This window comes from Gnatocerus cornutus, chromosome 6, assembly GCF_029298725.1.
Source record: "Gnatocerus cornutus isolate USDA-ARS CGAHR chromosome 6, icGnaCorn1.1, whole genome shotgun sequence".
NCBI classification, from domain to species: Eukaryota; Metazoa; Arthropoda; class Insecta; order Coleoptera; family Tenebrionidae; genus Gnatocerus; species Gnatocerus cornutus.
In genome coordinates, this window is record NC_142238.1 from 12,564,968 (window position 1) to 12,579,149 (window position 14,182).

At 38.7% G+C, this 14,182-nt stretch overlaps 2 protein-coding genes and 1 long non-coding RNA gene across 7 annotated transcripts; 2 read left to right on the top strand and 1 right to left on the bottom strand.

The window, feature by feature from the left end:
• Positions 1–268: 268 nt before the first annotated feature.
• up (Troponin T, skeletal muscle) lies at positions 269–3,896 on the top strand. Of its 2 annotated transcripts, XM_088039209.1 has the most exons (10): positions 269–359; positions 1,081–1,131; positions 1,279–1,311; positions 1,683–1,712; positions 2,143–2,518; positions 2,568–2,786; positions 2,837–2,929; positions 2,978–3,058; positions 3,344–3,422; positions 3,514–3,896. In XM_088039209.1, exons 2-10 carry the CDS (start codon positions 1,106–1,108, stop codon positions 3,723–3,725), a joined length of 1,149 nt encoding a protein of 382 aa, XP_087895335.1. In that variant the 5' UTR covers positions 269–359; positions 1,081–1,105; the 3' UTR covers positions 3,726–3,896. The 2 variants fall into 2 exon arrangements, with proteins under 2 accessions (XP_087895335.1, XP_087895336.1); XM_088039210.1 differs by lacking the exon at positions 1,683–1,712.
• Positions 3,897–3,939: 43 nt separating this feature from the next.
• Positions 3,940–7,543, bottom strand: betaCOP (coatomer subunit beta). Its single transcript, XM_088039208.1, has 7 exons — positions 7,448–7,543; positions 7,221–7,326; positions 5,946–7,174; positions 5,623–5,897; positions 5,348–5,544; positions 4,122–5,125; positions 3,940–4,071 (listed from the first exon to the last, which is right to left on the bottom strand). The coding sequence occupies exons 2-7, from the start codon at positions 7,309–7,311 to the stop codon at positions 3,997–3,999; spliced, it is 2,871 nt and encodes a 956-aa protein (XP_087895334.1). The 5' UTR covers positions 7,312–7,326; positions 7,448–7,543; the 3' UTR covers positions 3,940–3,996.
• A 5,194-nt stretch (positions 7,544–12,737) lies between these two features.
• Positions 12,738–13,845, top strand: LOC148173063 (uncharacterized). 4 transcript variants are annotated; one of them, XR_015770257.1, is made up of 4 exons: positions 12,738–12,950; positions 13,007–13,066; positions 13,357–13,654; positions 13,709–13,845. It is a non-coding gene; the product is annotated as an uncharacterized LOC148173063 (long non-coding RNA). The 4 variants fall into 4 exon arrangements; XR_015770258.1 differs by having other exon boundaries at positions 13,357–13,408; positions 13,462–13,845; XR_015770259.1 differs by having other exon boundaries at positions 12,840–12,950; positions 13,007–13,408; positions 13,449–13,845.
• Positions 13,846–14,182: the final 337 nt, after the last annotated feature.

Here is a 14,182-nt window from a genome sequence, read left to right on the forward strand (position 1 = left end):
TACACAATCCAACTAACGCCAATAATTTGTCTAATTTAATAGAACCACATCCCACTGAAATAACTCTCTTATCCTTTCATGTTCTTACTACTGACAATAATTAGTTTTGTTTGTTTTAATTGAACTCATTTTTGGTAATTTCTCACAGTAAATAGATGCGATATCAGTTACATGTAAACTAAATATTTTTCATTGAAAAATGTGTCTTCTGTTTCTAAATAAAAAATAGTTAAAGTGTGGGAGTCGTGCGCGCGCATGGGGAGAATCTTCAGCGTAGAGCTGACCTGGGGACAAGACAGTCACTGCGGGCTCCCTGAGTTGTGTGGTGCTCCTGGACCGCTTTTTGTCATCTACTTGTTGTAAGTGCCAATTGCTTGCCACCAGCAACCTGTTGCTAAAAATTACAAGGATCTGCATCGTGGTCAAAAAAAGCTTAATTTCAAAAAAGCTAGTGCTTAACTCCAAATATAAATTTAGGTCAGTACCGCGGGGCCTTCGACTTTTTAACTTGAACGACCATGAAGTTGATCCTTTTTCGAAATTATGTCGGTTGTTTTTAGAAGAACCGCAATTTGTTAAAATAATAGTTTTCGATTTATGTTACGATTATTTTGGGAGCTGTGAGTGCAGACGTGCGATCCAAGAATAACTCCGGCAAGTAGCGATGCCAAATACAGACACGCCAAGCGCGGTGTAATTTTCAGTTCATCACAGAACTAGGATTACAAAACTCACGCATTTATTACCAAATTGACTACCCACTTAATCAAATTGATTACGGGTAATTGGGATTCAATCGGCGATATATTTTTTTTAATTAGAGTTGTAATATTTTACAACTCGGCCAAGACTGACCTTCATTAAATTGCAATCTAATTAAGCATCAAAATTCCACAGTAAAGTTCCACAGGTAAACATTCTTGGAACCAACACCAGATCTTCTGATTTCTAAATTTAACCAATTGTTTTCTGTCCAAGTTTCGAGAACATTAGGCAATAGTTGATATTTTTACTTGCCTTCGTTAGCCTGCACCCACAGATTATTTAGGCTTCGTCCTAGTAAGGTGTTATTTTTTCCAGAGTTTTTTCCTAAGCGCCTTTAACCATGTCTGACGAAGAAGAAGTCTACTCGTAAGTATAACTCACAGGAATCTTGCGCAATTTAGGTGCTTCCGCTCTCTTTATTTTTGGTTCTATTTTTTTTTCGTTCGTTCAGCTTCGTTGCTATTAGGGGCATAAATTATTGTAATGTGGTGTTATAATTTGTTAAACTTTTAGCGAGGAGGAAGAGGAGGAGGAAGTCGTTGAAACGTAAGTATTTTTCATTTAACCAAAAAATTAAAGGGCACATTTGGTACCGTGCACTATCAGTCTAATCGTCGTAGAAACCTCACCATTCTAATACACCTTTTCTTTTTTACAGCAAGTAAGTTTCCCTACCCTGGTAGTAAGTTCAGTACTGTTTGGTAGAACAATTAGTCTCCAGTAATTCCTTGCTGAGACGTGGTAGTAGTAGTAGTAGTAGTAGTAGTAGTAGTAGTAGTAGTAGTAGTAGTAGTAGTAGTAGTAGTAGATTTTTCTCCAAATCGATTTTTACATGATTTAGTTTGGAACAGTTTTTATTTCGTAATTTTTCTTTCCTTTCCACTCATGCCCCTGCCTTTGTGATGTGTTCGATACAGGACCACAACAACTACAACCACCAAAGTCGAGTAAGTTCAAATTCAGTAACAGTGGCATCGCTTTGCAGCTCAAATTACTTTCCGCACATAAACCGTGCAGTTACTTTTTGTTTATGTACGAAAAGTAATTCTGCAACAAAAGGATTAACTCGTTTTTGAGCTTGGATTGGCTTCGTCAACTTCGCATTGTGTTCGTATTTTTCTGCAGTACTACCACTAGGTTATGAAGATCAACGAAGGAAACATAGGCCACTTAACATTTATTTTTTCAGCTTCAGTTATACGAGCCTTTTTCAATTTTTGTTCTTTCGTAACTTTACTTAGCCTGAAACTCTAGCCTACGCCAACAATTTTTGGTGTTAATCTAACACAGCAAAATTTTTGAGCACACTTTTGCTTTTTGCTGGGCTAAGTGTCCCGAACTTTCCCTTAATCAAAAACTAATTGGATGAACCAACAGGGAAGGAGCGGGCGATCCAGAATTCATCAAACGTCAAGATCAGAAGAGATCCGACTTGGATGAGCAACTCCGTGAGTACATCACAGAATGGCGCAAACAACGCGCCAAGGAAGAAGACGAACTCAAGAAATTGAAGGAAAAACAAGCCAAGCGCAAAGTCACCCGTGCCGATGAAGAAAGGAAAATGGCTGAACGCAAGAAGCAAGAGGAAGAACGCCGCGTCCGCGAGATTGAGGAGAAGAAACAACGTGACATTGAAGAGAAGAGGCAACGTCTTGAGGAAGCTGAGAAGAAACGTCAAGCTATGATGCAGGCTTTGAAAGATCAGAACAAAAACAAAGGACCCAACTTCACCATCACCAAGAGGGATCCTTCTGTAAGTTCGTGCTAAAACTAACGTGACGGTGCTATAAGAAGTTTTGCAGCAAAACCTCACCGCCGCTCAGCTTGAAAGGAACAAGACCAAGGAGCAGTTGGAGGAAGAGAAGAAGATCTCTTTGTCCATCCGCATCAAACCTTTGGTCCTTGACAGTCTTAGTGTAGACAAACTCCGTGAAAAGGCGACGGAACTCTGGGAATGCATCGTCAAGTTGGAAACGGAAAAGTACGACTTGGAAGAAAGGCAGAAACGCCAGGACTACGATGTAAGATTGTCGCGAAAACCACAATAATTTCTTATTTATTTTTCCAACAGCTTAAAGAGTTGAAAGAAAGACAGAAGCAACAACTCAGACACAAAGCCTTGAAAAAGGGTTTGGATCCTGAAGCCCTCACTGGCAAATATCCTGTAAGCTCCTATCCTCTTATTATCCTTTAACTAACTCTCGTGTTGCAGCCTAAGATCCAAGTAGCCTCCAAATATGAACGTCGCGTGGACACCAGATCGTATGATGACAAGAAGAAACTGTTTGAAGGTGTAAGTAAAGACATAATTACATGAAAAAAGGACCGTTCTCACGATCGTATTAGCAATTAAAGTCGCCTTCTATTTAGGGTTTTGATCATCTTACTTTGGAGCATAGTGAAAAAATGTGGAAAGAAAAGTTAAACGAATTTTCGAGTAGATCCAGATGTAAGTGGGCACATACGTGTCTTGTGCTCTTGCTCCCTTTGCGTTAGTGTCAATGTGTAACGGTGTCCTTTTCATAATCTTTGTCTATTGTCTGACGTGTCGTTTTGTTCACTGTCTGCGTGTTAACAGGGTTATGAAGATATTATCAAGGAAAGCAACGAAAAACAGTGGAAAGACAAAATTGGTCAATTCGATTCTAGACAAAAATGTAAGAACCTTTTCCATGTTTCTAACGCTTTTAATATTGCTTTCTTTGTTGTTATTGGGTAAACAATGTTCTAACTTGTTTTGAACAATAGCCAAACTTCCCAAATGGTTCGGCGAAAGACCCGGCAAGAAGAGGGGAGATCCCGAAACCCCCGAAGGTGAAGAAGAAGGCAAACCAACTGCTGATGACGATCTTGAGGATCTTAAGGAGCCCACATTCGAACCTGAACCAGAAGAAGAAGAAGAGGAGGAGGAAGTTGAAGTAGAAGAGGAGGAAGAAGAAGATGAGGAGGAAGAGGAATAAATAATTCCTTCACAATCTGACTAGATTACCAACATGTTATAACATAACGTTGCCATCACTTGCTTGCCAAAATGTTTCAAAGATGGTATTGTTCTATTTTATTTTATTTCCACCTTAATTTTTAATTATAATAAAACTGTATTTGTAATCATATAAATATCATTACAAGACGAGCCGTCTTTTATTAAGGCGCCGCAGAAGAAATAAAAGCTGCTACTTAGAATACTTTCTTTAATAACCTTTGATTATACAAATCAGCACACTATTGCAACTACGCAGCGATTACTTTATTCTGTTGTCCTTTTTGGGTCATGTTGATCTTGTCACCCAAGCTAAGCGCCATTCCCTGAAAAATCAAACGTAATCTTCCCATCTTCTCGATGGTAAAAAACATACCTGACTCTTCGCTCTGATCCTGATATGTCCAGTGACCGGCGCGTCGGGCTTATTAAACGGTTTTTCGATGCTTAAATTCGCGAGAGCATCCTCACCAAAAATAGATTTTGCATACATGTTGGCAGCCATGAATCCGCACTGCCCAGAAAGTGCCTTTTCAGGAGTTAAACACTTCATGTTCGTACTCTTGACTAAGTGTTTCAGATAGTCAGATAAATCAGTCAAGGTGGTGTTGACCGAAACTTTATTTTCCCATTCGAATTCCGCCCACATCTGCCTAAATTCGGTGTCACTGCACATTGCAGGTACGATGTAATCCATAATATCGATGTGGATGTCATCCAAAACCACCACGTTGCGATCTGAGGCCGCCCCTGTCACATCATAGACGATGTTGCCAAAAATAATACCGTTTTCGGTGGATGCTACTTTCACATTCGCTTTAATGTTGCAGAAGTCTTTCGGGGCTAACACGACAGGTTGTGGTTTTTCCACCAGTTTTAAGTCGCCCAGAGTCGCCAACTCTAACGTACAATTCTGAAGAGTATCACCGGTCTGATTGACAATCAACACATCCAAAACGATATCATATTGGTTGACATGCACGTACGCTTCTGCGTACACCGGATCGGAAAACCCGGTCAACTGTGTAACTTTATTCAGTTTGTTGACTCCGGTGTTACTATCCGTTCCTCCACTTCTACCACCGACTAAAGCTTGAGACAGAGATGTCTCAAAGACATTTTCACCGAGCTCTCCAGATTTATCGGCTTGCAATTGCAGGAAACTGATAGGATCGTCAGCTTGAATGACGTTGCCGGTTTTTTCTTTGGCTTTTTGGTTGAGACTCTCCTCGAGTTCTTTAGCCACCAACATGTCGTTCAAGGCTTGGCGGCACAAATCAGTGAAAATTTTAATGATGGAAGGGGAGCGTTCGGAAAGCACTCGTAAACAGAAGAGGATGTGGTCTTTATCGTCGTGCGTGATGGCTTTAGTTGGGAGACCTTTAGAGAAACGTAAAAATAGCGTGAGGTCGTTGGACCACGAAAATAGTTCAGTAGATTATTTCATAAATAAATTTAGATATAAGTTATGGAAACGCGAAAACTAAAAATAATAAGTTTCCGCCAACAAATGCCAAGTGGATCAGTTTGAAGACAGACTTAGATAGTGTTAGGCACGACTTTACAGGCATTTAAAAATAGTTTAACTGATCATGTAAATACCTGACTTTCCAAGATGGATGATTCCGGTCATTAGCAGCATAACTTCAGCATCGAATCGATTTTGATCGATTGATTTAACCAAATTTCCGTAACGCAACGCAAGTTTAGTTAGAGTTGAGGCTACCGAGGCTCCTATGAAGAAGTCGCCGTCGATAAGGTACTGTCGCAGAGGAGGTCTTTTCTCTTTTTTGCTCTTCCTGTAATAAAGACAATTTATTTTGATAAGTTGAAAATGGTGGATGCGCCGGAATTTTTAATTCAAAGATAATACATACTGCACGGTGTTGAACGCTGACTGAGTCGCATAAGTCCCATCAGAAGTCACCAAAGTGGTCGTCGTCTGTGTTGGATTACTAGGCAGGTTTTCTTCGGCCTCACCAGCCAAAAGGCGCTGCTCCGATTCCACCAAGGGCCCTTCTCCGAGACTCAAATTAATTTCTTTAAGAACAGCCTGTATATCCTCCAAAGTTGTGGCATATTCCCCCAAAATCCACAACGCAGCTCTGTGAATCTTTACTGATTTGATGTTACTAAACGCTTCTAACAATTTCTGAAATTACAGGAATCAAAAATTGTACCAAAGAACCGAGAATAGTACCTCAATAATAAGAGGTTGCAAGTGATCAAACTTCTGTATGGCTTCTCTAACAAAAATAAGAACATCAGCGGCAGCCAACTCGTTGGTATCAGACAAGAACTCGACCAAAACTGGGATAACTGTGGCGGCCACGTCAGGGAATCTTATGCAGCAAGAGTGTAAAGTGCGCACCAACAACTGTCGGTATTTTCCAGTGTCTTCATGTTCAACGTCGTGGGTTTTAGCGACTTCTTTTTTTAGGACTAACACCATCTCCTCTATGTTTCTAGAAGAGACTAAATCCATGGCTAGAGCAAGAGTTTTCTTGCGCACTTCTAAATCAGGACTTGACAAGACTCTCAGAATATCCATGACCAAGTCTTGTAAGACTCTTTCATGAGCCGGGTGCTCCCGCAAGCCGATTAGTCTATCCAAGACAATAAGTTTAACGTTGTTATCACTCTCTTTAATGATAAGTTCAATGTAGCAAGTCGCTGCTGCTTTAATAGCAGTAGGAGCACTAGAGAGTGTCACTAAAGTTCCAGCAGCTTCATACCGCACTGCTGGACTGCTTGAGTTAAGAAGATTGTAGATGCAACGGATGAATCGTGAGCGCTCTGCGGGATTACTGTGACAGACTTTGTAGATTAATTCAACAATGACCAACTGGAGGATGTCTCCAAAGGTGTTGACTTGATCTAGACATGAAGCCAAGTATGATAAAGCTCTTTCTTGATCTGCATGTAAGAGCATCAAAAACGCGTTTCTTTTACACGACATGTCTTGTTCTCCATCCAAGTAATTTGAAATTAACTCTGGGGCGTCAGGTATTAGAAACTCGAAATTTCTGTAAATTGTGAAGATCGCCAGTACTGCGTTTCGTCTGACGTATGAATGTCGGTGTTCCAAACAGGCTCGAATTGAGGGCATCAAAGGCTCCAAAAGCTCAGGTTCCTTCAGTTTACACAAAAATCTCAAAGTTGATCCTCTTAAGAACTCATTTGGATGTTGTAAATCCTTGCGGTAGGCGTCACAAACCAAGATCATTTCCTGGAGGAGTTTACCATCAGGGGACGTCTTAGGGACGATTTCCCAGAAAATAAGAAGAAGTTTTTTAGCTGTGTGATCTTGTAAAGGTAGGACGTAGCGAATGATGATCATCAGAAAACCTGGTGGCAGGCGTTCTCCAGCTAGGATCATGTGAATTGTTTTCTTAAGAGACTCCACCTTCTGTTTAACATCACCTTTTTCTAAAAGAGACCCATGAGCGTGTTTTTAACCTAAACTGCGGCTTACCCAAATCCATTTTGAGTTGCATTTCATTGTAAGGCTCTGTATCCGTAGGGACGTTTATTAGGGTGTAACATGGCTGTTCTACAGCGGTCATTTTGGCAGAAAGTACCTAAAAAGACAGAAATGTGGTGATGGTTAGGTTTGGTTAGGATTTAGAAATTTACGATGAGACAAATAAAGATTGTTAAGTGAAACGAAGCAGAATTAACAAGGGTGTGATTTTAACTTACCACACGGTGCCAAAACACACAATTTTGGACAAGTCACCACTTTAATTTTTAATATTTGTGTGCACTCAAATGTCAACGACGTGTCAGTGTGTCAGATGGTTTTGACAAATGACAGAAAAGCACCTGTGTGAATATAGCCATCTCTACGAAGACCATCATACACTGCCACAAAATGGTGTATTGCTGGTTGCATTGAAATAAATTTTGTAACAGCAAAATAAAACCCTTCAGTTTGTTGAATACCATATTTTGCTAGGTAGATGATTCTTAAGAAATAAACATTTGTAGTGTCAGGGTTGTTCAAATATCTATCTCCACAAAACTAGCCGGTAACATAGGCAACCAACAATACAGTTGTCTACATACAAGTTACAGTTGAATTTCGATTCGTCGGCTCACATTAGTCCTTTTACAAGTTGAACTTTCATCGATAGCTATGATTTCGCACGTTTGATTAAATTTTTGCGGAAAAATAATAACATCAATGTGGCGGTCTTAATTCACCGACGAATAAACGCGAAGGACAGTTTTTACCGAGGTTTCGTAATGACTTTATTCTCTCATTTAATCAGTTGAGCGCCGCGACTTGAAGGAAACAGATGTGTGATTAAAAAAAGTTAGGTAATCACGTAATCATATTTAATTAGATGGTCGGGGTGTCCAATCATGTATCGGCTCTCGTTCGGGCCTTTGTCTGCTACAGTTATTTTTTTGGGAATTATGTAAACCTATTTAATTGGTCGGTCGGAAGGGCAGTTGTCCAGTGGCTCTTGAGGAAGATAGACGTGTTAGCATGACGTTTGTTTAAAATAAAACGATTTTGGAATTGAATCTTTGCAGGGTGAGTACTAGTTGTTTATTTAAAGACGTTTCGGTTTATACATACTTCGCGTTGATTTTTTCAGGACTTTTCGAACATTAGTTTAAACAATTTAGTTTTTGTTTAAAGTTAGTCGTGTTAAAATTATTCGGTGATTAGCGGAGTTGATTATAGCTTGACGCACTAGTCTCTCTATTGGATAGGCACAGTTATTTACATGAAACATTCGGTTTAATTCCTTTTTAATTCATCGCTTCGAGATTTTAAAATAGTTAATAATGTGGAGTGTTCTTTTGTGGTCGCTGATCGTATATAATCAATCGGGGTGTTAGTTTTAATTTAGGCACATTTCGCGTTAGTTTCTTCGGACTTTTCGTTTATTATTTAAACAATTTGCTTTTGTTTAAAGTTGCTTATTATAGCTTTACGCATTAGCTCTGCAAGTGGATAGATACAGTAATTTACAGGAAAGATTCGGTTTACTTCCTTTTAATTTTCATGGTTTCGGGAGCGCAGTGTCCTTTATTAGCAAACAATTTTTTGCACAATAAAAAAAATAGTTAGATAATCACGTAATTCTATTTAATTAGTTAGTCGGGTGTCAATCATTTAGCGGTTCTCGTCCGGGCCATTGTTTGCTTCAAATAGTTTTTTGAATAAAAAGAGTTAGGTAATCACGTAATCGTAATTAATTAGTCGGTCGGAAGGGCAGTTGTGCAGTGGCTCTTGTTGAGGATAGACGTATTAATATTGCGTGTAAGAGAAATAAAGCGAGTTTGAAATTGAATCGTTATAGAGTGGGTGCTAGTAATGGTTTATGTAGGGACGTTTTGGTTTAGACACATTTCGCGTTAGTTTCACTTCATTCTTTGAATATTACACATGAGAGATATACTTACACACAAACAGTTTTTAACTCCGCCTGCAGCGTTCTGGGGTGCGTTAAGTAGGCATCATCGAACTGGAGGACAGGATGTCGACGTCCAGGAAGATCTTCAGGATGCGAGGATTCAACGCCCCGGCCAGCAAGCAAGTAAGTCCCATTTCATTACTACTTTCCTTTTCAGGGCTATGAGTTTTATAACTTTTTACTAATTTAGCTCTAACATTCAAATGGATCTGGTAACTTTTACGTTAGAGTGTGGTGACATTGACTTGTGTGAAACTAGCTTTTTAGGTTGAAAAATTGCTCCAACCACAAAGACCGTCTCACAACACCACCAAAACAGTGTAGTGGTAGTTGCATATAAAAAAAGACTATATTAGTTGTAGTATAGGCAACTAACAATACAGTTTATTATTATACACACTTTGGTTTCACTACACTATTTTTTCTATTTTTTTTAGAGCCACAGAATCTAACTTGTATTTTAACCGCAAAAATTATTTGAAATCGACGCTCCATGTCAACGTAAGTCCGGCTCCTAAAACGTGCGCAAATTCATCGGTTTGAATCCACTGACGAATAAACGCGAAGGACAATTTTTTGCTCAATTACCGAAGTTTCGTAATGCCTTAATCACTTCATTTCAATCAGTTCAGCGCTACGACTCAACGGAGTCGGATGTGAAGTGAAAATGTGCCGTTTTGGATTGAAATTGAAAAGGTAGGTGCTAAACAAGTTTATTTGGGAACAATGCAGTGCAGAAACATTTCGCGGGACTTTCGATTCAATGCGGAGTTTAGTTGATATAGCTTCACGCGTTAGCCTCTCTAGTGGATAGATACAGTAATTTAATTAAAATATCGGGTTTATTTAATTTCAAGTTTCTTCACTTTGGGATTTAGAAACATTTTTTAGTATACAGTGTTCTTTTGAGATCGTATTATAAGCCGGTCGAGGTGGCAATCGGATCGCGCTTTTGGAATTGAATAGTTACGGGGTGGGTTCTAGCAGATAGTTTAGTTAGTGCCGTTTCAGTTTAGACATTTTGCGTTAGTTTCTCGGGTCGTTTTGTTTATTAGTTTAAACAATTTTGCTTTGGTTTAAAGTTAGTCGTGTTAAAGTTAATCGATGATCAGCGCAGTTGATTATAGCTTGACGCACTATGGTGTTAGTCGGACCGCGCTTTTGGAATTAAATACGGAAAAGGAAAGGGTACTAGCAGATAGTTTACTTGGGGACGATTCAATTTAGACACATTTTGCATTAGTTTCTTGGGACTTGTCATTAATTTTTATTGGTTTAAACGATTTTGTCTTTGTTTAAAGTTATTATATGGCTTTACGCGTTAGCTCTTCAAGTGGATAGTGACAGAAAAATATAGAAAACTTTGGGTTTATTCGCTTTAAATTTTCATAGTTTAAAAGTGCAGTGCCTTTGGTCGCGCAAACAATTTTTTGTGCAATAAGAAAAACAGTTAGGTAATCACGTAATTAGTTGGTCGGGGTTTCAATCATTTAGCGATTTTGTCCGGGCCTTTGTCTGCCACTATTAATTTTTTTTTTTAATTAGTCGATTGGAAGGGCAGTTGTGCAGTAGCTCTCGTCGAAGACAGACGTGTTAACAGTACATTTGTGAGAAATAAAGTGATTTTGGAATTAAATCGTTGCAGGGTGGGTACTAGTGATGGTTTACTATAGACATCACTATCTTTCAGTGCGCGATTTATTTGTTCATTCAAATATATTTATTTCGGATTAATTTCGGGAACTGAATAGATGGAGCCGCAATGCAACAATGGATGGATGAAGTTTTTATTGTTTTAACAATTTTTAACTCCGCCTGCAGCGTCCTGGGGTGCATTAAGTAAGCACTAAGGACGCTGTTGCCGGTCCCAAGCCCGGATAAAAGGAGGAGGGTTTGTGGACACGGTTTGCTAGCGACCTTTCCACTGTAAAAAACCTTGAGAAGCTTCAGGACTCATTCCTGTTGGCTCTCTCCACGGAAATCTTTAGATGGGTTGATAAGAACCAATATTTCACTCTTTTCTTAGTCATAAAGCAAAGAAGCGATACCTTTGATAAATTCAAGTGGGTCTTTATTAAATTCTTTTTGTTATTTCCAGGTTGCATTGGATAAAAGGAGAGCGACATTGTGGATTCTTTCTTTTAATTAATGTTTATTGTATATTTTTATTTCAGAGCTCGTCTGTACCTAGAATAGTTAGTTAAGTTAGCAATTAAGCAATTAATTATAGCAAGTAAGTTAGCAAGTAAGTTTAGAAAGATCTAACTGAACGATTTTAACTGTTGGGAACTAACATTTGGTGGTATTAACACGAGTCTAACACAAATATGCAACATGATATGTTTCAGATTTTAGAAGTTTTCCGTGCTTTCAACATCACAACCCTAGGTCAAGATGTCGACGACAGGTTTTAGTTAGTTATCTTCTTTTCTTTTCAGGGCTTGTCTAGAAGTTTTTAATGTTCTGAATGTTACAGATTCTAGGAGACTTCCAGGAGGCTCTTCAGGATGCAAGGATTCAATCCCCGGCCAGCATGCAAGTTCCATTTCATTACTACTTTTCTTTTCAGGGATTGTCAAGAAGTTTTTAATGTTCTGAATGTTACAGATTCTAGGAGACTTCGGAGTGGAGTCCAAGATGTCGACTTCCAAGAGGCTCTTCAGGATGCAAGGATTCAACGCCCCGGCCAGCAAGCAAGTTCCATTTCATTACTACTTTACTTTTCAGGGATTGTCTAGAAGTTTTTAATGTTCTGAATGTTACAGATTCTAGGAGACTTCAAAGGGGAGGACAGGATGTCGACTTCCAAGAGAGTCTTCAGGATGCAAGGACTCAACGCCCCGGCCAGCAAGCAAGTTCCATTTCATTACTACTTTCCTTTTCAGGGATTGTCAAGAAGTTTTTAATGTTCTGAATGTTACAGATTCTAGGAGACTTCAAAGGGGAGGACAGGATGTCGACTTCCAAGAGGGTCTTCAGGATGCAAGGACTCAACGCCCCGGCCAGCAAGCAAGTTCCATTTCATTTTACTACTTTCCTTTAGGGCCTGTCTAGAACTGACTTTTTGATTCTTTTCATTAATTTCTGTTTCTTTTAGATGTATTCCAGAGAAGATGAGAAGAACTTCAGGGAAAATTCAGTTCCATTTTCTGCAGTGATTCTTTTTTTCAATTCGTGTCTTTTGTATGTTTTTATTTCAGAGCTCTCCTGTACCTAGTATAATAGTTCAATTAGCAATTAAGTTAGCAAATAAGTTTAGAAAATAAGTTATGAAATAAGTTTTAGAATAAGTGCGCAAACAACAAATCGGGATAAGGAAATAATTTTTGGTAACAATGGGGTTTTAACCATATCTGACTATGGGAAACTAACATTTCGGGATACTAATACGGGACTAACACCAATATGCAATATAATATGTTTCAGATTTTAGAGTTCTGCAAATTTCCAGTGCCCACAACGTCACAATCTACCAGCTTGAGCTGTCGACGACAGGTTTGGGTTTCTAACTATTTCTCTTTTAGGTTTGTCGTGTGCTAGCTCCCAAATGAATCATTTTTTTAATTATGTTGATTTGTTTTGTGTTGTGTTGTTTGTTTCAGATGGCAGAGTTCTGCAGAGTTCCCTTGGTCACTTGTGGAGCACTTGCGCCCACTACACTATGGCCGGCCTTTGGGCCGGTCCGTCTCACTAATTTAAGTTCTTTCCGGATCAGAAATGGCAGAGAACCAGTGGTCAAAGGAAACGTTCTTAAAGTGAGATGCACAGCGATGGTAATACTTTTTCTTTTTGTAATCACTGTTCCCAATAACACGAAATGTAATTTCAGATTCGGAGTCCAAAGGAAATCGAGCCTCGAATTGTCTACAGCTAGGAAGTGGAGATCCCGGTGAGTACATTTCTACTTTTCACTATTACCCACAAAACAGATACTTACACACAAACAGATTTTTAACTCCGCCTGCAGCGTCCTGGAGTGCATTAAGTAGGCACTAAGGACGCTGTTGTCGGTCCCAAGCCCGGATAAAAGGAGGAGAGGGTTTGTGGACAGGGTTTGTTAGCAATCTGTCCACTGTAAAAAAAACATGAGAAGCTTCAAGACTCATTCCTGTTGTCTCTCTCCACGGAAGTCTTCACGTGGGTTTATGGGAACAAATATTACACTCTTTTCTTATGCAGCATAGAAGCGATTCCTTCAACAAACTCAAGTGTGTAATAAGACAAAGAATTGGTACCATTATCTATTTTCCATAAAACTAATGTAAATTCAGGTTAATGTTGTAGAAGCAGGGCCCAGAAAAAATTCCCGTAGTCATCAGCGTAATGGGATCTCTGTAGGTTTCAGAGACTTGTTTAGGATTTTTTAGTGTTTTTGGCCTCGCTGAAGATGTGTACATAGAGGAACATTTTATTTCGATTTTTCTTTCAGGTTTGGAAGTGATGAAAACGGAATGTGTTGAGTGTTAACACTCATTGGGTAACTTTTTCTTTGCTTGTGTTCGTGTTTGTGTTTTATGTTTTAGATAACCAGAGTCCTCGTGGTCACTTGTGGACATGCAAAAGATGTAAAGCAAATTGTAACTCCAAATTAAGATTCTTGCCTCGAGGTTCTCTGAGGCAGTAATTTTTAGATTTGGAAGTTCTACGAAAAACGAAACTGAAGATTGACAGGCTATTATAATATAATAATAAATAAACAATATAACAGTAATATATTGTGTTTTATTTAATACAATTTGGGAAGAAATTGACGGATTTCATTTCCATTTAACCAAAAATTTAAATAATTAAAAACTTAATCAGGTAATATCAAATGAAAATCAACAAAATGGTCTCAAATCACGAAATAAAAAACTTATTTTATTCAAAAATAAAACTTTGATTTGACAAAAACTTTTTAAAAGTTGTACAATTAGTCTTGTTTGAGAAGTAAATTTTATTAATTATGAAGAATGATGAATGCGCCGTCATAATTTTTAAACTTTTTTACTTTAGTTATAAATTT